Source organism: Marmota monax, unplaced genomic scaffold (genome assembly GCF_021218885.2).
Source record: "Marmota monax isolate L192 unplaced genomic scaffold, Marmota_monax_Labrador192_F-V1.1 WCK01_AAM20220418_F8-fsc00014, whole genome shotgun sequence".
Taxonomy (NCBI): Eukaryota; Metazoa; Chordata; class Mammalia; order Rodentia; family Sciuridae; genus Marmota; species Marmota monax.
The window spans coordinates 17,650,891-17,677,015 of NW_026695222.1; the positions used below are offsets into that span (position 1 = coordinate 17,650,891).

At 43.1% G+C, this 26,125-nt stretch overlaps 1 protein-coding gene across 2 annotated transcripts in view; it reads left to right on the forward strand.

Annotated features, from left to right (window-relative positions):
- Rpn2 (ribophorin II) overlaps window positions 1-25,140 on the forward strand; it is a 60,038-nt gene extending 34,898 nt beyond the window's left edge. The window contains exons 10-18 of one of the 2 annotated variants that reach the window (XM_058575348.1): window positions 8,621-8,712; window positions 10,709-10,823; window positions 13,388-13,582; window positions 14,737-14,823; window positions 16,687-16,782; window positions 18,227-18,302; window positions 20,520-20,649; window positions 22,118-22,165; window positions 24,805-25,140. In XM_058575348.1, the coding sequence (XP_058431331.1) occupies window positions 8,621-8,712; window positions 10,709-10,823; window positions 13,388-13,582; window positions 14,737-14,823; window positions 16,687-16,782; window positions 18,227-18,302; window positions 20,520-20,649; window positions 22,118-22,165; window positions 24,805-24,817 (852 nt within the window). In that variant the 3' untranslated portion in view covers window positions 24,818-25,140. The remainder of the gene's footprint in view (window positions 1-8,620; window positions 8,713-10,708; window positions 10,824-13,387; window positions 13,583-14,736; window positions 14,824-16,686; window positions 16,783-18,226; window positions 18,303-20,519; window positions 20,650-22,117; window positions 22,166-24,804) is intronic. The other variant, XM_046433235.2, reaches the window with a different exon arrangement.
- The last annotated feature ends 985 nt before the right edge of the window (window positions 25,141-26,125 follow it).

A 26,125-nucleotide genomic window follows, 5' to 3' on the forward strand; every position in this document is an offset into this window, starting at 1 on the left:
GAGTCAGGGTCTCACTGAGTTGCTTAGAGCCTTAATAAGTTGCTGAGGCTGGCTTTGAACTCGGGTTCCTCCTGCCTCAGCCTCCTGAGCCGCTGGGATTACAGGTGTGCACCACTGTGCGTCGTTGGTATCTTCATGTTTTAATGTTTTTCCTTGGTTCCAAAAAGTTGAACATTCTTGTTTTCATTGTCCATTTAGGTTTCTTTTCTTATAAATCATCATACATCTTTGTTTTTCTTTTGGTTTGTTAGTCTATCATTGATTTTTAAGAGTGATATATATTCTAGATACTGATCCTTAATTATAAGATGTCTTCTAACATACTTTATGATGTCTTTTGATGCACAAAAATTCATTTTAATGAAGCCTAATTTAGAAGTCTATTCCTAAATTGTTTTTTTTTTTAATTTTTGTTGTTGTTGTTGTAGATGAATACAATATCTTTATTTTTATTTATTTATATGCCAGGCAAGTGCTCCACCACTGAGCTACAACCCTAGCCCTCCTAAGTTGGTTTTGTTTTTGGTATCTTTAAAATTTTCTTTGCTACCTCAAGGTCAAGAAAGTGTCCTCCAATGTGTTTTTCTGTTTTCTCTAAGGCATTTTTTTCTTTTTATGTTTAGGGTTTGGGTCTACCTGAAGCCTGTTGGTCTTGCCCTGGTATTTTACACCCTGTCTCTGGCTGTGCTTGTTGTGGGTCTTACCATTGTTTGGTCTTACTATCACTGGGCTGGGACTTCCTGTGGGTAGAGACCAAATCGTTCTTTTTTGGTGTTTAGTTTCCATCTTAGACCACTTAGAAGAAGAAAAGGATGCAGTGGTCTAAAGATGTTTTCCCATGTTCCATGGTCCTTAGAATGGGCTCTGTGGTAATTCACCTTCCAAAGGTAAACCTTGGCTTTATTATGTATTAAATACAGCTTTATTGAGATAATTAACATACCATAAATGTATCCTTTAAAAGTATACAATACAGTGTTTTTAGTATATTCACAGAGTTGTGCAACCCTGACCAATACCAATTTTATCACCCTAAAAAGCAACCCGCCATCTGTTAGCAGTCCTATGCAGTCTCTCTTAATTTGCTTTCTGTCTCTATGGTTTCCTTATTCAGAACATTTCATATAAAAGGAATCATATAATATGTTTCATAGAATGTGTTTATGTCTAGCTTTTTTTCCCCACTTAGCATGGCACTTTTAAAGTTCATTCATGTTGTAGCATGTTTCAGTACTTTATTCTTTTTTATGGCTTAGTCCATTGTATGGCTATATCACATTTTGTTGATCCATTCATCAGTCAATGACTATTTGAGCTTCCCTCCACTTCTGCGGGTGTCTGTCTGATGCTAGGAATTGAACCCAGGGCCTCACACTTGCTAAGAATGGGTATTTCCACTTTAGGGCACTTATGAATAATACTGCTCTGGCCATTCATGTACAAGTTTTTGTTTGAACACTTGTCTTGATTCTTGGAGGCAGATGTTTAGGAATAGAATTGCTGGATCATGTGGTCACTTTAACTTATTAAAGAAACTAATAGAGTATTTTTCAAAACAGCACTCTCATTTTTACATTCCTACCGGTGTATGTGAGGCTTGTAATTTCTCGGCCTCTTCACCAACACCTCTTATTGTCTGTGTTTTGATCATAACCATCCTAGCAGGTGTGAAGAGGTATCTTGTAGTTTTGACTTGCACATCCCTGATGGCTGATGATGTTGAGCACCTTTTTGTGTACTGTTGATCATTCCTGTGTCTTCTTTGGAGAAATATCTATTCAGATCATTTGCCCATTTAAAAAATATATATATTTCAGGGATTGGCGTTGTGGCTCAGAGGTAGAGCACTCGCCTAGCACGTGTGAGGCTCTGGGTTAAAAATATTATATATGTGTGTGTGTGTGTGTGTGTGTGTATTTATATATATAATTTCAACCTTTTTATTTCTTCTTTCCCAATCTTTTTACCTCTTATGTATCTTTTTTTTTTTTTTTTTTGCCTTTGTTAAGGGGAGCTTTTGTTTTTTTTTGGAGGGGGGGTTCCATTGATTGAACTCAGGGGCACTTGGCCACTGAGCCACATCCCTAGCCCTATTTTGTATTTTATTTAGAGACATGGTCTCACTGAGTTGCTTAGCGCCTCACTGTTGCTGAGGCTGGTTTTGAACTCGAGATCTTCCTGAGCCACTGGGATTACAGGTGTGTGCCACTGCGCCTGGCTCTGTTGTTATCTTACTATATCATTGATCTATGTGAGTTATTCATATATTCTGGCTACCAGTCCCTTATCAGATATGTGGTTTACAAATATTTTCTCACAGTAAATTGTCTTTTTATTTTCTTAATGTTATCTTTTGTACAAAAGGTTTTGTTTTGTTTTCCTTTTGGTACTAGAGATTGAATCCAGGGGTGCTATACCATTGAGCTACATTCCCACCCCTTTTTATTTTTTATTTTGACACAGGGTCATGCTAAGTTACCCAGGCTAGCCTCAAACTTGTGATCATCCTGCCATAGTCTCCCCGATAGCTGAGATTACAGGCATGTGCCTAGCAAGGTTTTAATTTTTTTTTTATTTTTATTTTGTAGAACTGGGAATTAAACCCAGGAACACTGTACCACTGAACTATATCCTCTCCCCTTTTTTATTTTTTATTTTTGAGACAAGGTCTTGCTAAGTTGCCTAGGCTAGCCACATTATGATGGCTTCTTTTATTGCTCCGTTTGCTTTAAGAGTGGCATACAAACATTTTTCTTTTGAGTGTTTCCAGAGATCTGTTGTAGTGAGATTTTAGCATCCTCCTACCTCCTGATTCTCTGAGCTTACAGGTATGCACCACTGTGCTCTTCAGGGTCTTAATTTTGAGACCAAAAAAAAAAAAATTATTTATTTTTTCTTTTGTTGCTTTGGTATTAGGTGATATAGTTAAGAAACCATTGCCTAATCCAAGGTGGTATAACAATTTACTACTATTTTCTTATAAGATTTTCTAGTTTTAGCTCTTACACTTAGGCGTCTGACCTATTTTGAGTTAATTTTTGTGTGTAGTAGGGTCCAGGCTCCTTCTGCATGTTATCTCAGCATGATATATTAAAGACTGTTCTTTCCCTTTTTTTTTTTGGTGGTACTGAGTATTGAACCCAGGCTATGTCTCTAGCTTCATTCCCTTTCTTTTTTTTTAATTTTGAGAGAGGGTCTTGCTAAGTTGCCCAAGCCAACCTGGAATATACAATCTTCCTGCCTCAGCCTCCCATGGAGGTGGGATTCGGGTGAACACAACCACACCCGGCTCACAGTGAATTGTCTCTGTGTTCTTGTCAGAACTCAGTTGACCATAAACATAAGGGTTAATTTCTTGACTCAAAATTCTATCCCATTAATCTGTATTTTTGTCCTTATGCCAGTACCACACTGTCTTGATTACTGTAACAGCTTGGCTTTTTGTAAAATCAAATCTGGTGTTTGTCCAAGTGTTTCTGTGGTTGTTGGGAAAATTATCTAAGTACAAAATAGCAGAGATGGCTAATGGCTGTTGTTCATGCAGTGGTAATAGGCCCTTACCAGGCCATTTGCTGCCCTTTTCCTTTCCAGTGATGGAGTACGCATTACAAAATCCCTCTCCCCTTTATCACATTAGAGCTTGTGTGTGTGTGTGTGTGTGCGCGCGCGCGTGTGCGTGAGCACTTGCACATGTACACACACTCTCTTGACCTCTACCGTAAATGTGACTTGACTTTGTAATTTTGTAATAGTCATGTTTAGAGCCTGAGTGAGTCAGGGGTCCGGTTTTCTCTCCCTGGAGACGGCCAATGTTGGCTGGAGCTTTAATGGTGGTTTGGTGTGGAAGCCTGTCATAGTGCTCGTTGACATGGGACTGTCGGGGAAGCATGGGTTTGGAAGCTTTCATTAGCATTAATTGCCCCTAATGCACCATCATTTTTGACAGTAATAAGCTAAACAGGTTTGTTGCTCCGAGCAGAAAGATTGCATTTCCTGGCGTTAAAACATTTTTTGAGATATGAATGGCATATGGTACAAAGAAAGAACGAGCGTGGTCCCACGTGAAGCAGGCTTAGCAGCATTTAAAGTGGAGAAATAAGTCTTTTGCCTTTTAGGAAAACTAGACCTATAGTCTGAGTTTGAAGGAAGAAGCAACTAACCAACAGGGATCCTAAAAAGGATCCTACACTGGGGGTGAGCACTGGAGATTGAACCCAGGGGCACTTCACCACTGAGCTGCACCCACAGCCCTCTTGCTATATTGCTAAAACTGACCTCAAATTTGCTGTCCTGCTTCCTCAGTCTTCTGAGTAGCTGTAAACTGAACTTCTTATTTGGGGAGGAGAATATTGAACCCAGGGGCGCTTAATCACTAAGCTACGTCCCTAGCCCTTTAATATTTTTTTATTTTGAGACAGGGTCTCATTAAATTGCTTAAAGCCTCACTAAGTTGCTGAGGTTGGCTTTGAACTTGTGATCCTCCTGCCTCAGCCTCCCAAGTCACTGGGATTACAGGCATGCACCACCTCGCCTGGCTAAACTGAACTCTTTTTAAAGCAGGGCTTTGTAAAAGTTATGATGAGCCAGGTCTGTTACAATACACACCAGGAATATTAGCACATGCCTGTAATTCGAGCTGTTTGGGGAAGCTGAGCCAAGAGGATTGCAAGTTCAAGGCCAGCCTGGAAAACTTAGCAAAGACCCTGCCTCAAACTGAAATATAAAAAGATGTGAGGATGTAGCTCAGTGGTAAAGCACCCTTGGATTCAATCCAAAAAAAAAAGGGGGGAGAAGAAAAGAAAGACATTATGATGGCTTCTTTTATTGCTCCATTTGCTTTAAGAGTGGCATACAAACATTTTTCTTTTGAGTGTTTCCAGAGATCTGTTGTAGTGAGATTTTAGGAGCAGAAGGATTTGTTTTAGACTGTTTCCTTTTCATAAACAGCCCTACAGTTTTTCTCTGCAGCAAAGAAAGCTGTTACTTAGGGATCCTTTTAAAACTGGACTGAGGACAAACCAAAATGACTCCAGTTCACTGCAATACACCCTCTGCTCATGCCATGTGTCTGTCTAGTCTAGGAATGCTCGCCATGTCTTTAGAAAAACACACACAGCAGTCAATTAGCAGGCCTTAGTGGCTGCATTAGTACTAAAAGTTGATAGGAGTCTAATGAAAACCCAAAAGTTAGGATACACTGAGGAGCTTAATGCAGTTCTTTGAACAGCTGTTTGTATATATCCATCTACCAAAAAGAAAAGCGATTGTAATATCACTTTTTTAATACAGAAAAGCATATTTGGAAGATAGTATGTGATCTACAATCTCATTGTCTAGGTAATCCCTATATTTTAAAAACAGGAGTGAAATATATAAGTGACTCAATTTTTTTCAGGTGCAGAAAGGTATATAATGCTGCCATCCTATCAATTCAGTCTTCTTTAGAGGAGTCCATTCTTAACAGTTTCCTGTGTACCTTTTAACAAGAGGACGCATGTCACAGTGAACATAAGCGCATCTTTTTTTACATAAAGAGCTGAATTTTTCACTTTTGTCACAAAGTAGAAGTTCCCAACTTTACCCTTGGGGGTCTGTTAACTTGAAGGCTACACCATATTCCACCCACCAACCCTCTTGCCATAGTTCACCCTATTACCTAGACTTGGTGACAGGCAGTAATGCTTAGTATAATTCTGCTACTAGACTGGCTGTGTAGTCAAAAGCAAGAAGTAACAGCTCCCTCTCTGTCTGTAGGCATCTGCCTTGTTCTTTTAACTGCTCCACAGTAATTCCTAGAGTGCATTATCATTATTTATTTAGCTAGTCTTGTTTATGGGCATGTGATGATGATTTCATGATCACATTTACAAATTCAGTGAATGAGTCCTTAAGAGAATGAGTCACAAGATGAAGAGGGAGTTATGTGGTTAATGTTGATGAAGGTTGTAGGATAATTAAATGTGAAGACAGATCATTTTTATAGCATGGAGCATTGTTAATTTCCTACCTCTCCCAAAATTGGAGGGCTGCCTATTCTCTAGACTTCCTCCTATCCACTGTTTCCTACTTTCCCCCAGGCAGGCTTGGATCCTTGTCTTGTGCTTCCATAGCACTTTGTATGTTCCTCCATTAAAGCAGTAGCTGGTTACAATTACGGACAGGAAGTGCATGTTCTCTTCCCTGTCTATCCCCCTGTACTTAGGTGCTCTGCATGGGGTAGGAGGAGAGAGGATGAAAGTGGTCACAGAAGGCTATCTTGCTAAAAGCTGGTAGCCTAATTAGAGCTCTTTGGCTATTCTTTGCTTGACTCTTCCACCTGTCTTCAAATGGAAATGCTTAACTTTTCCTTTTCTCTTTACTGAGCTTTGTGCTGTTTTAGAGAACTCCAAGTGCTGGCAGCTGGACAAGGTCGCGGGTTCGTTCCCCGTACAGGCCACCAAATGCCGCAGTCTGGCTGGGCACAATTCAGGAGCCACTTGTCAAAAGAAACGAACTTTATTTTTAAGAACACACACACCACACCACCTAGCTCCTCAGGAAAAACCCTCAGAGCCCAACTGCCACCACCGGCTTCCCACAAGCCTCTCCACCTCCCCCACTCCTCCTGCTCTTGAGGCTGATTGGCTGGGTCGCGTGGGCAGAGCCAAAAAAAGTCCTCCAATGAGCAGCTCCGTGGTCTGAAAGGGTGGGGAAACAGCCCAATGAGCATCACCGCAGAGGAGCCAATCAGTTGGCAGCTAGAAGTTTGCTGGGGCCGCTGTGAGCCAATCATCAGCTGGCAGCTGGAAGTTTGCTGGCGGCTAGAAGTTTGCTGGGGCCCCTTCGGCTGTGGCTCTCAACATCCAAGAACAAGGTAGCGGCTGTAAGCTATCTCCCTGGGAGGACTGTTCAATTTGAGGGCCCTTTCTCTGCCATGTCACCATTTCCTAGGCTCAGTGACAGCCAGGGCTGCTAAATAAAATCCAATTGATAGCTGCCTACGTATTCAAACGTAGATGGTAATATCTTTACAGCTTCTGCAATATATCTTTTACATTCTTTTTTTTTTTTTTTTTTTTAAGCAAAACAGAACACCCTATTCAACCTAATAATTGAGGCTCTTGTCACAAAATAGTTATTATGAAAGCAGGAGGGAAGGCTGTTCAAAAGAATTAATTGATAGCTATCTTTATCCCTTTTTAACTTTTCTTCTTTGTCCTTGGTTTGAGACTGTCATACCTTGATAAGGCATTTTAGGAAAATGCTGCGGCTGTCCTTCACGTATTTGCCCAGACCACTGTCTTTGTTCCTTGATCCTGACTTAGACTCTGGGTTTGGCAAGGATTTCCTTAAGCGTTACTCTCAAGCCTATCAAATATTTGGAAGACTCACAGATATGTTTGCCTTGGGTTTGTGTAATTTACACGTTCAAACTTGGATTTTAACTCAAAAATTTTCCATGAATAGACTTTTGGATACTTTATTTATTTTAATCTAATTTTTAAGTTTCTTGTGTAGCTCTTTGTGGAAATGTTTATAAAGGAAATATAGAATTCAGAAACTAGGAGATGGAGATGGACTCGTTTGTGCATAACACAAACTCCACATCTCAGTGGCTTAAAACAAAGGTTTACTTTTTGCCCACACTGTGTCTTCAGTGAGTCAGTTGGAGGCTCTGCTTCATGTTGTCCTTCCTCTGAGACCCTGGCTGAAGGAACATATCTCAACCTATGCATTGTCGTGTCCATGTCAGAGGAAATGAATCCTCATGGACTTCTAAAGCTTCCGCCCAGCAGCGGCACAGTTCACTTCTTTCACATTTCACTGGCCAGAGAGTCACATGTCTCTACCTGACTCCAGAGGGTAGAATTCTACCCCTTGTGCAGAAGGGGAATGAGAAGCACTTAGTAAACTGCACAGATGACTGCCAAGCTTCCTAGTCTCCATGGCAAGTTACAGTGCTGTTTGGTGCAGAATGAGTGCTGGTGGGAAGCTGTATAACAAGGCTTCTAAGCAGGTGGGTTTTGAGTGAGCTTGAATCCTGGCTGTCATTTAGTATCAATCTAATCTTGAGCAAGCAGCTTAAACTCTCTAATCTTTAATTTCCTCATCTGAATTAGCCCTACTTTACAGAATTCTCATGAAGATTAAATGAGATTGTCTTTACAAAGCCAATGCCTTCACATAGTAAACACTCAATAAATCTTAGCTGTTAATAGAATTGAGTACTTATTGATTTGAATTACTTAAAGGTTACTGCTTAGAGATTTTTGCCTTTTTATTTTAAAGTATACATTAAAAGATCTCCTTTTTTCTTTTTCTTTTTTAATATGTACCATCCAACCAAAGCCAGAGAAGGAAAGAAGAGATAAGGAGTTGCTTTTTTAGGCTTCAAGATAGGAGAGGTGGGACAGACTTCTTTGCTGGGCCAGTTTTACTATGATCCTTGAAGCTGCTATCTAGATCCCTAGCAAACTGTCCCTCCACCCCTTGCAAAAAAAGGAAAGAAAAAGCTCTCTGCCATATGTATATATATATATATATATGTACTTTTACCTTTTTAAGAGTAGAAAACTTAGGATATACAGTTAATTTTTTGTATACCTACCAGTTGACTATTGTCTTCTATATTTTATTCCAGCTCAGAGTCAAAATCTCCACTGAAGTTGGCATCACAAATGTCGATCTTTCCACTGTGGATAAGGATCAGAGCATTGCACCCAAAACCACCCGGTAAGTGGGATACCATGTGGGCACAGGGGAACCCCAGGCTCCAGAGCTAAGAAGAACATGCCTGGGACTGTACCCTTCTGGTGGCATTTCTGTGTCAGCAGTGATCCGCCTTCACCCCAAATTCAAGAGGCTCTATTCTAGCAGTACTGGTCCAGAGATTCTGGTTAGCATCTAAGCAGATTTGGGGGTTGTCTATAGCGGTGTTCATTTCATAAGCAAATTATTTATTGCAAGTCCACACGAGGAGACGAAGGGCATTACCTCAGGATGTAAGTGTGAGTTGGTTGACTGTGTCATTACAGCTTCCTCAGGGAAGGAAGCAGAGTATTTATTTACCTTCTTTTTTATAATTATCTTATCTTTACACAGGAATAAATTTGCTTTATGGCAATTCTTTCTAGCTTGTGGTGGGTTTGAAATCAGTTGGGAGCTTCATAGGTCCTTAGAACTGAGATGTCAGTACCCCGCTAGCACTAAGGCTACCATTTCCTTTTCCCTCTGTGGCAGGTATTACTGCATCATAGCATTTTTTTCTACTGAAGTCAAACATAGCCTTGGGTTATTAACAATTGATCAGAGTGGATCAGAATGTTGTATGAAGCCTATTGGCAACCCTTCCCCAAACCCTTAGGAGGTAGTCATCAAAATCTCTGGGAATAGTTCAGATCCCAGCTTTACTTAGCTGGGGTGACTGTATAGGCCAGAAGAGAGTAGGTCAACCCTGGAAGCCTGTTTCTTTTTCTTTGGGGGCAGGGTCTATCTAAGTCGCCCAGACTGGCCTCAAACTTGTAGTCCTCCTGCCTTAGCCTCCCTAGTTGCTGGGATTATAGGCATGTGCTGCCCACATTCAGCCTGAAGGCCATTTTGAAGATGGGGTGTTAGCCAGAGCCTGGGAACCTGTAGGCTGGTCTTGCTGTCTCTGGCTTGGTTGTCTTTGTAGTGATGGAGGAGAGAAGAGTAATACTTGAGAACCCACTGAATAATGTCTGAGAGTGCTTTGCAAAGTTTAATTCTCTATGTAAATGAGAATTTGTCTTCTTAAGTAAATATAAGTCCAGAGAACAAAATAAAGCTGTGTATGAGCTTTATAACTGTTAAGCCTATTTATCTGCTGGCCATCTTACACTAAAATCCCAGGAGATAAATCTGAAAAGGACAGTTTTTCTCATTAAGCCTGCCTTTTGAGAAAGGGACTTTTTAAAACCCAATTTCAGGGCAGAAAAATAAATTGAAACAGTATCCAGGAAAAAAATATAGCAAAAAAAAAAAAAAATAGTGGGGCTGGGGTTATGGCTCAGCAGTAGAGTACTCGCCTGGTACGTGCGAGGCCCTGGTTTCAATCCTCAGCACCACATAAAAACAAATAAATAAAAACAAAGATATTGTGTCCAACTACAACAAAAAATATTTAAAAAAAAAAAAAAAAGTAATAACTCCAAGTTCCCGGCTCTCCTTTGCCTCCTTCTTCCCCTTTGTCTCTCAACCTTGCTCACATACACTTCTGGCATCGATCCTGGGATGATATCTCCTGCAGTTTCGACAGCCAGCTCGTAGTCCACCTGTGTTCCTACAGAGGTACACGTGAGCTTCACCAGCTCCAGACTTGGTTGAATTTAGAGCTCATTCCTTGAAGTAAAAGCCTCCAGACATCTTCACAGAGCATTTTTTCTATACCCTGATAAAAGTTTTCTCTGTGCTTTTCTCAGTCCTGGCTTGGGGGCTGGGGTATAGCCTAGTGGTAGAGCATTTGCCTGGTGTGTGCAAGGCCCTGGGTTTGGTCTCCAGCAGGGCAAAAAAAAAAAAAAAACAGAAACTAAAAAAAGTTCCCAGTCCTGACTTTACCAGCCCACTCTGCCCCAGCTACATCTATCTGTCCATCGCAGAAGGGGGACAGCGGGAGAGGGAGGAGTAGGCAGTAAAGGGAGGAGTGCATTCTTTGCCTGTTCTCAGATATGCAGAGCCTGTCTGAAGACCCGCTGTGTAATGTGTCTTTCAGGGTGACCTATCCAGCCAAAGCCAAGGGTACATTCATCGCAGACAGCCACCAGAACTTTGCCTTATTCTTCCAGCTGGTAGATGTGAACACTGGTGCTGAACTCACTCCTCACCAGGTCAGACAGAAGCCCCAACCACTTTCACAGCCTGAAACACGAGTGCACACTTGAGTACTGGTGTAATATATGACTTGGATAAGAGAAATGCCATGTGCCTGTTTTTCCCTCTGGACTCTAATCCCTGATAGTCAATGAAGTTCTCCCACAACAGAATTGTAACCTTTCACCTCAAACTTTTTTTTTTTTTTCCCAGCACTAGGGATTGAACCCAGGAGCATTCTATTGAGCTACACTCCCAGCCTTTTTTATTTTTTATTTTGAGACTCAGAATCTCAATAAGTTAGTTTCCTGGCTGGTCTTAAATGTGGTCTTCCTGCCTCAGCCTCCCAAGTAGCTGAGATGACTGGTATGCACCACTGCATCCAGTTTATATACTTTTTTTAAAAAAAGGATTAGCTGGTATTAAGAAGGCAGATTAACATTTAATTGAGGCTTTTAAATGCTCGATTTTTTTTTTTTAAGGAATAATTAGAAATAATTTTACAAAAAAAGAAAACCTAGGTATAGAACCCAAAGCGTTTGTTGTTGTTGTTCTGGCCAAAGCAGATCTTCTGTTATGAGACTCTGAAGAATGGCCCATTTTAACTTCTGCCTGGTTTTTATAAAAGCAGTAGGCCAGGCTCAGTGGCACATGCCTGAAATCCCAGTGACTCAGAAGGCTGAGCAAAGGATCACAAATTTCAGGCCAGCCTCAGCAACTCAGCAAGACCCTGTCTCAAAATAAAAAATAAACAGTACTGGGGATGTAACTTAGTGGTAAAGCACCCCTGGGTTCAGTCTCCAGTACCAAAATAAAATAAAATAAAAGCAGTAGGTTTTGGTTTTTTTAATATATAAAATGAAAAATTATTATTTGAAAGATTTTCAAACCACATGCCCTTCCCCAGGAACTTAATAAGGCCCCTTGTCCTCAGGCACTTCCCCCTACGTATTCCCCTGGATTGAAAAGGATTCCTGGCCCCACCATGCATATGGTTACAAAGGAAAATTCAGATGAATACAAAAATGAATACAAAATTCAGTTTGGCTTGGGTGCTCTACACCAATGCTTTAATAAAAATGGCAGATTTGTGTCCATGCTAAGAGGTGACTTCAGAGCTGGAATGAATAGATTTAATTGCAAACTTCTTGCTTTCTGTTTCTCATAACTGCAGCCAGAGCACCTGTCCCTAGAACCAGGGTCCATAGCTAAGTGACCTTTAAGCACTTCAACTTCTTAGCCTTTTCTAGTTCTCTCCCAGATTGACATGTGCCAACCAAACGGCTCACTGGAAGAGAATAAGAAAAGAAGAAATTATAAAATTTAGTGGTAGGGTTAGGGTTAGGGCAGGGAGAGTTAGTTAGGAAACATAACTTTAACAGAATGCTTGTTTCCTCCCAGTTCTCTTTGGGAAGCCATGGCTCAGAGACCTCCCAGGTAGAGGTAGTATTTTACATGAGCTTAGCAGCCACTTGTACTTAACTGTGATAAGAGGAAGGAAGATCGGCATCCGGACTTGTTCCTGGCCAAGACTAATCACTGCAGTCAGGATGCTTCACTAGGCTCCTTTCCCTAAATAATTTGATGTTTATTCTTTGTTGCCCAGGTGTAGAGTAACAAATGAGTCATACCTTTTCTTTAGATGTAACACTAGCTGTGTGACTGTGGGCAACTCATTTAATGCTAAGGCTTCTGATCTGTAAACTGGAACCATCCTATCTGCCTTGTTGAATTCTTTATGTTGAAACTCTTGAAAGAAAGGTTTTGGGTGGACTTTAAATTTTGCAGCTATTCTAAAGTGCAAAACCCCTAGTTTCTTATGCCATTGGGAGAATAAAGTGATTAGACTCAGTTTCATTATGCTGAGAACACGGTTGGCTGTTGTTTGGTGACCAGCTGGTGTATACTGGGCCCTGTACTATATGCTTTGCATTCGTTATTGCATATTTTCACACAGAGATACCATATGCAGAAGATAATCTTTCTGCCTCAAAGAGGAAGAAATCAAGGTGCAAGGAAGTTAAGTAACCTGCCAGCTAATAAGCAGTGGAGCCAGCTCTGTCTTCAGAGCCAGGGCTCTATGACACCGGGTTGCTGTGCTTGATTAGAACTCTGCCTTGCCATGGACACCCAAGCCTCCTCCACTAAATCTTTAGCTGGAGGCACCAGGAAATTGAAAATGGGCCTCTTACAGTTCCACCTCATTTCCCTTCTTTTCACCCTCTGGTGAAGGAGTTAATTGGGCAGCAAAGTGGCCAAAAGGCTGCAGGAAGAAGAAATTGCTGCAATAGCAAAGGGCTTAAATCATTCGCAAACTGGGCATTCAGCCTTCAGGCCTCACGTATTGGCTGGACTTCTGAGTTCAATTTCTTTCCTCAGACCAGAAAGAGTTGTCCTGGAGCTAGTAACTAGATTGGGATGACCAGTTCTTTTACTCTCCAGAGCAGGTCTCGCAAGTCTGGCAGATCCCAGAGCTCTCAGTATCACAAAAGAGCTAACTCTGCTGCCTGGCCAATATGACATTGGGCCCCCCAGAGAGTTCTGAGACCATCAGGTGAGCGGTGTTCTTTGTTCCCGCTAGACATTTGTCCGACTCCACAATCAGAAGACTGGCCAGGAAGTGGTGTTTGTCGCTGAGCCAGACAGCAAGAATGTGTACAGGTTCGAACTAGACACCTCTGAGAGGAAGATCGAGTTTGACTCCGCCTCAGGCACCTACACTCTCTACTTAATCATTGGAGATGCCACTTTGAAGAACCCAATCCTCTGGAATGTGGTATGTGCCTGAATGCACACTAACCCACCTGAGCAGCCATGCTGTGGCCAGACACAGACCACTCCCTTCAGGGACACAGGACTCTTGGCCCTAGCCCCACTGTGCCTCACATGGGCATAACGAGCATCATGAGGGGAGGCGCTCTGTCCTGGCTCTATAAATAGTTCTTGGGTCATGCACATGGCTTGGTGCATAGTAGGTGTTTAATGTAGTCTTGGTGAATGAATGAAAGTAAATTTACCCTCAGGAGTTTTAGTGATTTGAAAATTTCTATGATTATCAATACTGGAAGGAGGTTTCTGCAAGGCAGCCTGAGGGATACAGACATAAAAGATAAGACCCTGGTCTTTGAGATATGGTGTAGCCTTATGAGAGGGAGAAGATTTGAATTCTGGTAACAGTTCAGGAAGGTGCAGGCCAAGGATTTGTAGGACTGGAGAATGCTACAGCATTGGTGTAGGCTGTGGATTTACACAATCCTCCTCGTCCCCACACGCCTCACTTTGGGTTGGTGGGATGACAGAAAATTTCTTGACACACTGGTTTTTGAATGAGGGAGGAAGAAAGGCTTGTTAGAATAGTCTGGGGGCTGTGGGTGATGAGGAAGCTTGGGAGCAGTTCTGCTTTTGGAGCCCTGAACCCTAAAGAGAACAGTCGGGGAAGAGGGTGGAAAGGTGGTGGAAGCCAGATTGGAGCCTCAGCTGTTGACTGGTCCATGTGCAGGACAAAGGGACAGCTCTATTTTCTTGTTATGTTCAAGGCTCCGTCTCTTGGACTTTGGGATGCATTTTGTAAGAGAGCGTATTTTCATTTCTGCAGTGTGTGTGTTACAAAATCACACTTCCTAGGGACACCAAGCAGTTTCTAATGGCAACTGTAACAGCCAGTGTACCAGCTGGGATTTTTGCATTAAGCAGCTCTATTGGGTTTTCTCTACCATACTGGTTGAAAATTGGAACTCTTGCTCTAAAAAGCATTTTTAACAAATACTTGTTTTGTCCTTGAAATTTTTACTGCCTCATTTTGTTGACTAATAGGTGTGATTGGGTCTCTTGAGCTTTTTTCATTCAGTTCTGGTCCTCATCAGGGTCCTGCTAGGGAGTTCCCCCCTGCTTCTCCACTCTGTGCCTCTACAGACTGCCTTTATTTTTTAGGCTGATGTGGTCATCAAGTTCCCTGAAGAAGAAGCTCCCTCGACTGTCCTATCTCAGAACCTTTTCACCCCGAAACAGGAAATTCAGGTACATCCCAAAGGCCTTATCCACTAACATGGAGGAGAAATGAGTGCAATGAGGAAGGGCAGCAAGCGCCTGTACTCTGGCTCTGGGCTCTCTTTTAACCTGTTCATATGGTATTTGATAGTTTGAGCCTTACCGCCTGTGCATTAGTCAGGGCAAATACCAGTCTCATCCTCAAGCTAAAGAGGTTCAGAGAATAGTATGGAGCTCCCAGAAAGTTGGAGATGAAGTCAGAACCTGAGTCTGTTTCCAGATGTTCAGGGGGCTCAGCCCTCCAGATATCACTGGGCAGTTACAGGCACAGATGGGTTTAGCATTGTCCTCTCTGCTCCTGTGTAAATCAGGGCCAACCGGTGGGAAAGCTCCTGGGAGCAGGGCTTTCCAGGCAAGACCCTCTATTCCAGGGCTTCCCTTCCTTACAGTACCAACTTGAGCAAGCCCAGCCCACAGGACCGCTGTGAGAGTCCAAATGGACAATGGATAAGAAAAGAAGCTTGGAAATGTTTCTGAAAGCTCTTTGCAAAGTAAACCCAATAAATGCTATAAACAATTTAGGTACCAGTTAAGGAAACAGGTGGATCCTCCAGTGGACTATATTTTATAGTCAGGAGAAATGTTCCAACATGGAAAACTACGTATGAATTAATGTGAAGTGTTAAAAGGCGACAACTTGCCCTCATTTCACTATTGAAAAGGGACAAGGGTAGAACAGCAGGATTCTTTCTAAAACTTGAAAGAACACAGTTTTAAGAACGTAAAGCCCAGCTAACAGAAGGTACAGTGTGGTATCAAAGGTGGAGGAGGCGGCAGCAAGGAGTGTTAGAAACCCCTTAATGGCAGAGGCAAAACAGAGGAGCTGAGATGAAAGTGGAGGAGCGGGAGTCTCCCCTGGGGCTCTCACCTGGCCCAGGGTTGGCTGAGCACAGGTAAGTGGAAAAGAGAGCCACCATCTATTCACTGGATGAAAATCTTCAAAAGAGAGAAAATAGCTCAGTTTATATACGTGCATTACCGCTCGTGGAGCATAGTCACGCCCTGCTCCATTTGATCCTCATGACAGTTCCAAGTCACCCCTATTTTCCAGCTGGAAACTGAGGCAAAGAGTGGTAAAGTGACTTGCCCCTGGTCTCACAGCTGAACACAGGAATATGGGCCTAAGTTAAAGTCTCTGGACTCTTGTCCGTCACCACTTCCACCAGGTCAAGTAGTTTAGGTGAACTTCCCGAAGATTATTCATGTTGATTCTCTCAGCAGGCAAAACAAATATCAGAGGAGTGCTTGCCCAGCCTTCTGATTTTTTTGGAAATCAGGTAGAACAAATAAAGGAGAAAGTCTATTGAGACTATCCCCAGAACTTGGACTAGTGGAGAGGCTGTTGAGGTGGGGTTGGGACCTCCTGAAGTGAGGCTGTGTTAAATATTAAAAGGGGTGAAGTTGTCAACAGCTCCCTGAAGCAGGGCAGTAGTATATGACTTAGGGACCCAGATGCCACCTAGGAACCCAGAATCCTGACCTGGGTGACACCAAGCCATCCACATGTGCCCATCTACCTGGGTACCCTTTTTGACACAGCCAAATGCCACTTCATGGGTTGCACTCTCCAGTTTGTAGATTGTAGTTTTTTAAGGTAGAGAAGGGGTTGGCCAAGCGGTGAGCCCACGGTGTCTTGGGAGGTACACTTCTAGAATCAGAAACCAGCATAGAGAAGAGGCAAAAAGCCAAGTGGCTACTTGTTGTCAGGAGGCTTTAGCCCCTGGGAGGCATTTCCTCTTAATAATGGTCAGTGATGCTTTGGTTCCTGGTGCACATGGCAGACTGCAGGGAAGGGCACATTCTGAAGGCTTTCCGTGTGTCTTCTCTTGGCAGCACCTGTTCCGAGAGCCTGAGAAGAGGCCCCCCACCGTGGTGTCCAATACATTCACCGCCCTCATCCTCTCGCCCTTGCTCCTGCTCTTTGCTCTGGTGAGTCGCCATAATTAGCATGGGCAGCGAGTGTCTGGCGCCAGACTCGGCAGATGTAGCCATTCCAAAGGAGGCTTTGTGCTCTGGCCTCAGCACAGCTCCAGAGGGGTCCAGCAGCTGTGACCTGAACTGATGGTCAAAAAATTTTAGAATAACCAAATTCCTCACTATGGGGGAGTGGCCAAATAAATTGATCCATTAATAAGGGGGCATGAGAAAGTTCCTAATAGCCACTGAAAGTGAAGTGTATGGACTGTGGTGCTGCATAGTAGGGTTCAGATGCGATCAAGTGTGGAAAAAGCAAGGCCTAGTGCTGATAGCTGTGAAGAATAGAGAACAGAGGCCGCACATTCCAGCTCTGTTTAGAGCATAAAACTGGAAACAGCCTACGGTTCTCATGAAAGCAAGTGTTAATTAGTAAGCCCATCCGACAGAGTAGCACACTCTCGGGAACAGAGGGGTAGATTTACACTCATAGGACAAGACGGCCAAATGGATTACTGAGTGTGGAAGACAGAGGATAGGATAGCATGTTTATGTGATGCTTTGTGGAATTTTTTTTAAAAATATGTATTAACTTTGGTCATCTGAGGAGAGGACATTTTGGAGAATACAAAAGAAGGAAACTTTTACATTTTATACTCTATTGTATTGTTTGCATATATATTTTTCTTTCTTTCTTTTTTTTTTGGGGGGGTGCTGGGGATTGAACCCAGTCCTTGTGCATGTGAGGCAAGCAGTCTACCAACTGAGCTATGTCCCCAGCCCCTGTATATTTTTTAACTAATTAATTGGTTTCTCTTTTTAAATCATAAATGTAGATATATATCCTCAGGGTTCAGAGAATTTTGAGGAAAAAAACTCATTAGATCTTACTTTTTGTAAAGTTGCCTGTGTTCCTGATTAATTTGTTGATTTTAACAAAAGAATTTTTGGTTTATCTAAATCTAGAAGCATGTCACAAGCTTCCAGAAACCAGACCTGAGGTGTGAGCTACTGTTCTTGTATCTGAGCATCAGGATTTCAGAAGGCATAGAACCCGTGCCTGCGGCTGCCAGCTGTCAGCGGGTTCATCCCTCCAGTTCTTACAGAACTTGGTGGAAGCGTCAGTTACTTTATTATAACTGCATCTTCTGACTTGCCAGCTTTATGGTTCTACCTGTTTTAAAACAGAATGGTTTACTGGCTTTAAAAATGATGTACAGGGTTGAGTTACTCAAGCACAGTTGCGAGCAGGTGCTGCGATGCCTTTCTACCAAAAAAGGGAACATTTTTTCCTGAGGGTTTATAACACGGTCGTTGTCACTTAGAAATATTCCCTTTTTCCAGTTTGCATGAACTTTTAAGCCCTGAGGACTATTCATTGGATGAGCATTGGCATGGCATGTGTAGCCTTTCTTTCAAGTTCTAATATCTTTTTAATTTATTTCTCCACATCCTTCAGTGGATCCGGATTGGTGCCAATATCTCCAACTTCACTTTTGCTCCTAGCACAATTATCTTTCACCTGGGACATGCTGGTAAGTGCCCCAGGCTGCTAATTCCATTTAACCTCCTCTGACATTTTGCCTGCCCACGCAAAAGCCCTGTTAAGTAGACCCACAACCTATTAACTATAATGACTTAATAGCATAACATTTCCCTCTTCCTCCTGGCCTTTTAAGACAGTTAATATGATGATAAACCTGTTTGGCCCATCAGCTTAGAACAGCTGTCATTATATTGGGCTTCATTGTACTAGGAGGCTGTTGGCAGGCCATTTACCCTCATTTAATAGCCCTGTTCATTTCCAGAGATTACTCACTTATCGTATCTTTACACCAAGCCATCTTCCTGGATGAAGAGCATTAATGCAGTTTCCAAAGGTTATCTTTCCCCACCGCATCGATCTTTACATTTGCTGGCGGCTCTGTCTGGACAGTAATAGAAAACAGTCCCTTCTGTAGTCAGACATGCTGTCCTGTATTGTTCTCTTGAGAACTTGGGACCTAAATAGCCTGAACATAATGAGACAGTAAATTCACAAATCAGTTAAGTATTTCTGAGTCTTTGACACTATTAGATCAGTGTTCCCTTGCATCTCACTGAGACTTCAATATTTTTTAATTCCTTTGCCTCTTTTGGGAGTCATCATCTCTACATTCATAATATATGGCTTCTGGAGGGATCCATGAACGAATCCCTTGAAATTCAGGCAAATGTGTGTCTATATTTTTCTGGGAAAGAGAGTCCATAACTTTGATCAGATTCTCACAGTGGCATGACCTCAGAAATGGCCAAGAATCCTTGCTGTAGTTATCTGTCATGCTTCTGGGCAAAATTGACAGAATGACCTTTCTCTCCAGCTTAGCTACTGCATTTGAATGATAGCCCTCCTGGGTCAGTCTGAGAACAAAACCTGCATATAAATTTGTTGAGAGACATGATTTTTCTTACTAGTATGCTTTTTGTGCATATTTCCTTGTTTGATTTTCATTGCAACCCTGGTGGAAGTGATTGGGGCAGGAATTATGATCCCATTTGACAGGTGAGAGAATTTGGAAACAGAAATTAAGAGCCTGGTGAGGGCGGAGCCTGGACCAGAACCCAAGGCTCTGAGTGCTTTTTGTCCCTTCCTAGTCACAGTAGCAAATCATCCTTAATGTTCTTTTGTTTTTGTTTTTAAGAGATGGGGTTCTCAGCCTGTGTTCTCCAGGCTGCTCTTGAATTCCTGACTCAAGGGATCCTCCTACCTCAGCCTTCCAAGTGCTGGGATTTCTGGCACATTCTACCACGCTCAGCTTCCTTAACATGTATATAATAAGAAGGAAATAGCTCATTTGTTTATATCCTGCACACTTCCATTAAGAATTCAAAAAATAAAGGCAGTGGCTCATGCCTGTAATCCCAGCTACTTGGGAGGCTGAGGTGGGAGGATCATAAGTTCAAGGTCAGCCTGGGCAACTTAGTGAGACCCTGCCTCAAAATAAAATTTAAAAAGAAAACAAAACAATGGTAGAGTGCTTGCCTAGCATGAGCAAGGCCCTGGATTTGATCTGCTGTACTGCATAGTACCGGAGATCGAAGCCAGGGGTACTTTGCCATTGAGCTACATCCCCAGCCCTTTTCATTTTTTATTCTCAGCCAAGGTCTCTCTGAATTGCCAAGACTGAACTTGTGATCGTTTTCCCTCAGCCTCCCAAGTATCTGGGACTATAGGTGTGCAGCACCAGACCCAGCTAAAAGAAAAGAATTTTAAAAACGAAGTTTTTTTTTTTTTGTACTGGGGATTGAACCAAAGGCGCTTTACCATGAGCCACATCCCCAGCCCTTTTTATTTTTTATTTTGAGATAGGGTCTTGCTAAGTTGCCAAGGGCTTCGCTAAGTTGCTGAGGCTGACTTTGAACTTGCAGTCCTCCTGCCTGTGTATCCCAAGTTGCTGGGATTATAGGTGTGCATCACCATGCCAGGCAATGGTAAAGTTTTAAGGGAAACAAAACCCGTGTTAAAGAACAGAAATAGATGTGAGTAGGACTATGGATTGAAATAAAATAGTCGAAGTCTGACTTTTGGTTCTGAATTTCTTGGTAGCCCGGGCTGAGGAAGTTATCTACTTTCTGGCATTAAATAAAAGGGATGAAACAAATTAGTCTGGAAATACAGTCCATTTCCTGACCTAGCAGTCCACTGCTTCCAAGTCCCTTCCACCCAGACCACCATCAGCTTTGGTTAACTGGGCCTTTTGACTCCTCTGCAGCTATGCTGGGGCTCATGTATGTCTACTGGACTCAGCTCAACATGTTCCAGACCCTGAAGTACCTGGCCATCCTGGGCAGCGTGACGTTTCTGGCTGGCAATCGGATGTTGGCCCAGCAGGCAGTCAAGAGGTAAGGCCAGGGCTGGGCTGGGGCCCCGGGGTAGGATTAGACATATTGGTTAGCTCTGCCAGTCCAAATCGAGACCAAGGATATGTGGCAACAAGATTCATTTCCTTAAGGGCAATTCTGACTGTTTAATCCAGCTCAATACAGAAGCCATAGAATGTTTTAAGTCAGTAAAGGGCCTTTAATGATCAGCCATAGATCTATTAAAAACACAATTATTTATATCACTACTCATTGGAATGAGAGAGGAAAGTAATTGCTATATGTAGATTAAAATGGGCTACAATATGTGATAGACGGTTGTTTCTGTCTGGCTATGTAAAAATCCTCCTCTCTGGTAACAGGATTCTGCCCTTCCCCTCCCTCACACCCATAAGAGTGACACCTGAAGTCTATCCTGTGTGTGAGGTCTGTGTTCTTCCCACAGAAGCTGCACAGGTTTTGCAGGGGGCTCCCAGCAGGGAGCATCCACCCAGGAGCCCACACACTACCCAAGAACCAGACAGGCCAAGAGTCAGACCTTGACGTGATGGCAGCTTGCTGGCAGCTCAACTTTCAGAACAGAATTGGAGGCAAATTTAAATGTCACATAGGTGTTTCTCATTGATTTGGCTTTATTAGAATCTGGGTGATTTCAGTCACGCAAAGGCCAATAGGAAAAGGTCAAAATTGCTTTCACCTTTGGAAGAAATCATTTTCAGACATGCCCTGCTTTCTCCTCTCCGAGACTTCTGCTAGCAGAATGGAACTCAATATCATGCCCTCCAACACTGCTGTCAATTAGGTTGGTCAGAGCTGGGAGAGGTTTTCTCAAGGAGACCATTAGTGGGTGAGAGAAGCAAAGGTCTCCTCTCTTCCCAGTTTCCACTGAGGGCCTCCCTCTGGAGAGTGGTGCAGGCATGCTCTTTGGCTTCCCCAGAGTAATCCAGGTCCCCCAGAGCTCTATTTGGCACCAGCAGTGGTGGCTTGTTCCTTTTTTGACCCCTTCACATCCTTTACGTGATGGCTATGCAGTGCAGCTAGAAAGAGCCCGGGACTCCGAAGTTTTCCCAGAGCAGAGCCTGTTCCCTTGCAGCAACCAGTCTAGGCCCCCAGGGAGCCAGCTGTGCTCTGCTAACTTTTCTTTTCTGGAATTTGCTCACAAGACAGAACAGGGGAGAGCAGGGGAGAAACCACTTGACTTAGATGCTGCTTACCAGTTCCTAATCTGAAATCCTAAAGTTGTGTGCATTTTCTGGGGGGCGAGACCATGGTTTTTAACAGAATCCCAAGAGGATCAGTAACTCCTCACACACAGACACACACACACACACACACACACACACACACACACACACACATGCATCTTGTAAGTCCTGAAGAATCAGTGGCCTTAATAGAAGCTCTGGTTGGGTGTTTGCCATTTCCTACTTCAGCTTATTTCTCCTCTCACTGTCCTTTCTTGATTCTCAAACCCTCTTTCCTTTGGCAGGATCGCTGCAGAGCAGAGCAGTAGATTGGCAAAATATAGGACACTACGGTAAAGATGAAGGGTGGACGCATCCCAGGACTAGAGTCCCTTTCCCATCTTGCCTTCTTCATGCATGTCAGTTATTTGATTGAGTTTTTGGCCCATTCATTCCTCCCTTCCCCTCCCTATGCCAAAGCCAATTCCGAGGCCATTTTATAATCTGCCGGAAGAGGTTGTGGCTGGACCAGGGCAGAAGCTGCCTGAGGAAGCCCAGCTGGTGGGGTAACTCTGCAGTGGAGCAACTTTGGCCTGGCTCTGACTGCAAGAGATGCTATCCTTCCTTGTGTCCCAAAGGGTATTGATTTATATGTAACAGCCTCTCTGTGATCATAGCAGAGCAGGATTGAAGATAAAACAAGTCCAACCTTGGACATTTTAAAAGGGACCCCATTCAAGACTCTTAAATTTATTAAATGGTGGTCCCATGGCAAATCCTGGCACACCTTGTCACTGTTTCTAGGCCTTTCCATAACCCTAATCTCTAGTTGGGCCAAACAGTGTGGTTTGGTGAGACTGAATTATGCAGGATTGGGGGCACAGATGAAAGCCAGCAGCAGAGTCCCAGTTCTTAGCGTGCAGGGTGGGTTCAGGGCCGCTCCCTATGTGACTGACAGTGCTAATGCTCTCCAGGGGTTGGTCCTGGGATGAGTATGGCAGGGAGGCAAGGTGTAGGGAAGGAAGGACAGAGAGTGCCTGCAACTTCATAGATCTAGATAGAGGTGGACAAGAGGTTTCCGTGAGGGGCCAGAACCCTTAGCTCTGGCACTGTTGTGTGAAAACAGCCATAGACCATGTAAACAAGTGGATGTGGTTGTATCTCAATAAAACTATTTACCAAAGGTGAATGGATTTGGTCTGCATGACATAGTTGGCTGATCCCTGCTCTAGACCAAGAAAGGGTAGGGAGGTATTTGGATTTCTGAGTCATGTCCCCTCTTATCCCTTGCCTTGGAAATGGCTTTCTATGCAAAAGCAACTAAGCCATCTAATTTTTAATCCTCTGAAAATAGGAGAGATCAACAAAAGCATAGGATTTAGAGCCCTTTCACTGATGTGTGAACACCGGCTGGGTCACCTAGTCCTCAATGTAGAAAAAAAACTGCATTTATTTTGGCTTTTTTTCCCCAGGTTTAACTGAGGTGTAATTTACATAGAGTAAAATTCATTTGTGTGTGTGGGTATAATTCTATGACTCTTAAAAAGCATATATGGTTATACAGCTACCATCTCAATCAAGATAGAGACTTTCCCACACTTTCAGAAGTTTCTGTTGGCCCCTTTTGTAGGCAGCCCCCTCTCCCTACCAGTATCCCCTGGCCTTACTTATTTGGTTGTGTCCTAAATTATACTTGTTCTGTCTGCAGTGTGCTTTCAGAACTAGTCCTTCCTGCTCTATGCTGAGTTCTTTAATTCTTTACCCTGAATTGATATTTCTCCCTTGATTTTCAGATTGTCCACTTCTACCTGCTATTCCCATATCATATAGCTTGAGGGAGAAGAAAGTCATTTGATCATTTGAATATTTGGAACTTTCTGAGGTTGGGACCTAGTGTTTAGGTTTAGCCCCTGGTACCTGAAGACTTGTAGTTGATCTGAAGACAGACACTGATATGAGCGACCATAACAGAGGGCATTGCTTCTTAGTCAAGATTGAGGCTAGTGGGCCACTACCCTTCTTCTGTTCTTATTTCTCACTCATGCTGTCCCTTCTGCAGAAACTTTTTTAAGCACACACATTTTAATGTACCTGGGACCTCTGAACATTGTTAAAGAGTTAGGAGCACACAGTCTTGCCCCCAAGATCAGCTTCATGCCTATGCGTGCCCCTGGGAACTGTTTTGGTAATTGACCTGGACCCTCCATTCTGCAAGACTGTGACATCACTGTATGTAGTCCTCACCATAGGGTCTAGTCGCCGCTAAGGATGGTGGGTGTGTCAGCGCCCCACCCCTTTCACTGGAGCCTGCCTCAACCAATTGGTTTCTTACTGCTCTCAGCACCAGGTAACAGATCTGTCTAGATGATCCTTTTTGCTTCTGTGTTTCCCCATTGTTGAGTCCAGGGAAAACCAAAGGGAAAGAGGGAATAAAGACATAGAGAGGTTTTTATCCCATCTTAAAATGTTTCTGAGTAACTCTCATTTTTGAAAATTACTCTGTGTTTAGATGCTGGGTCTGACTCTAGGTAAGAACACGGCCACGTGGCAGGAATGTGGTGCAGGATACTGTCCTCCAAGCTGCAGAAGGGCCACATGTTGGTTGGCAGATGTGGAATCTGGGAGATTGACAATAAACATTCTTTAAACCCTCCGCTCTGTTCTGCTAGTTGGAACTTGCACTTTTTGGCCTTGTACTGTGAGAGGTGTGCCTGGAATTACCTCATCTCTTGTATTTTCACATAAACGTTCTTAGTTCTAAAGTTTGTTTCATTGTTTCTAAGTTGTCATCAGCTTCAGTTATGAATTAGCTGCCTCATATTTCTTTTGTGAGATGAGATGGGGCATAACTGAATAAAACCAATGATTATTCCCTTATAAATGGGACCTTGTGGTGGGAGAGTGCCTTGGTCTCTGTTGTTACCAGTTAGGAGCTGTAACAGTGAGTCAGAAACTTCAGTAATTTTGTGTTTTCTCTTCATTTTTCTTTCAGAACAGCACATTAGTTCCAGAAAAAGGATGGAAATTTTGAAAACTGAAGTGAATGTCAAGAGAAGGAGTCAAGAACAATTCACAATGTGAAAAAAGGAATTTAAGAAAAAATAATTTTATTTAAAAAGAAAACAATTGCGATGTGGTTGTACTGTTGCTTGTTGTTTTTCAGTTCCCCCCATGGAGCAGACGCCTTGAGTCCAGACTGCCTGTTTCTGACATGATGCCCTAGCAAGGCGCTCTGAGTGCCCTTAGTTACCCACCCAGGGACTGCATTGGAAAGTTGAAATCTGTGATTAATTTGTTTTGGAATAAAAAGGATGATAACAGGAGCAAAGGCCTGACTGAGTACTCTCTAGTACTTTTGGAATGTGTGACGTAAGGACTTGGTTGAGACTTGGTTCTTGGCTATGGGCAGGGTGCTTCTTCCACTTTCCCAAAAGGACGGAAGTTGCGGGAGCAGCTGCCTTCCGTCTGCTTCTCCAGCAGTGAGCCTGTAGGGAGCCCTACTGTTCTGAAGACTCCTCTTGGTCCACAACTAGGACCTGCTCGAGGCTCTTGCCTTGAAAGTTTGGCGTCAGTCCCCCGTGAGGGCGTCAGCTGTCTCAGTTCATTCCTGCTGCTGTGATGACATGCCACGAACTGGGTGATTTATAAATAATAGAAATTTATTTCTAGTGGTTCTGGGGCCTGGGAAATCCAAGTTCAAGTCACCAGCAGATTTGGCATCTAGTGTGAGCCTGCTCCTTGTAGATGGTGCTGTCTTAGTGTCTTCACATGGCAGAAAGGGACAAATGTTTTGTCCTCATGTGGCAGAAGGGGCTGAAAGATAAAAAATGAGCTAGCCAGTTCCCTCAGCCAGTACTCATCCATTGGTGAGGGCTTGGCCCTCCTGCTTTAGTCACCTCTTGAGGGGCCCACGTGTGTGTGTGTGTGTGTGTGTACACGTGTGTGCGTGCGAATGCGCTTGTGTGTGTGTTTTACTGGGGATTGAACCCAGGGGTGTTATGCCACTGAGTTACGATCCCAGTCCCTTTTTTGAATTTTATTTTGAGACAGGGTCTCCTAAATTGCCCAAGTTGGACTTGAACTTATCCTTCTGTCTCAGGCTCCTGACTCTGGGATTACACGTGTGCATCACCATGACTGGCCCATTTAGTTAACTTTCAGGATGCAGGTAATCCTCACAGAGTTTACTGAATTCAGGGTACAGAAGTTATGTCATTTTAATTAGATTGCTTTCCAATCTAGCTGGACTTTACTCCAGTAAGGAAATTGGGATCTTTTACTGGAAACAGGGAAAGGAAATTCTAGAACTCTGG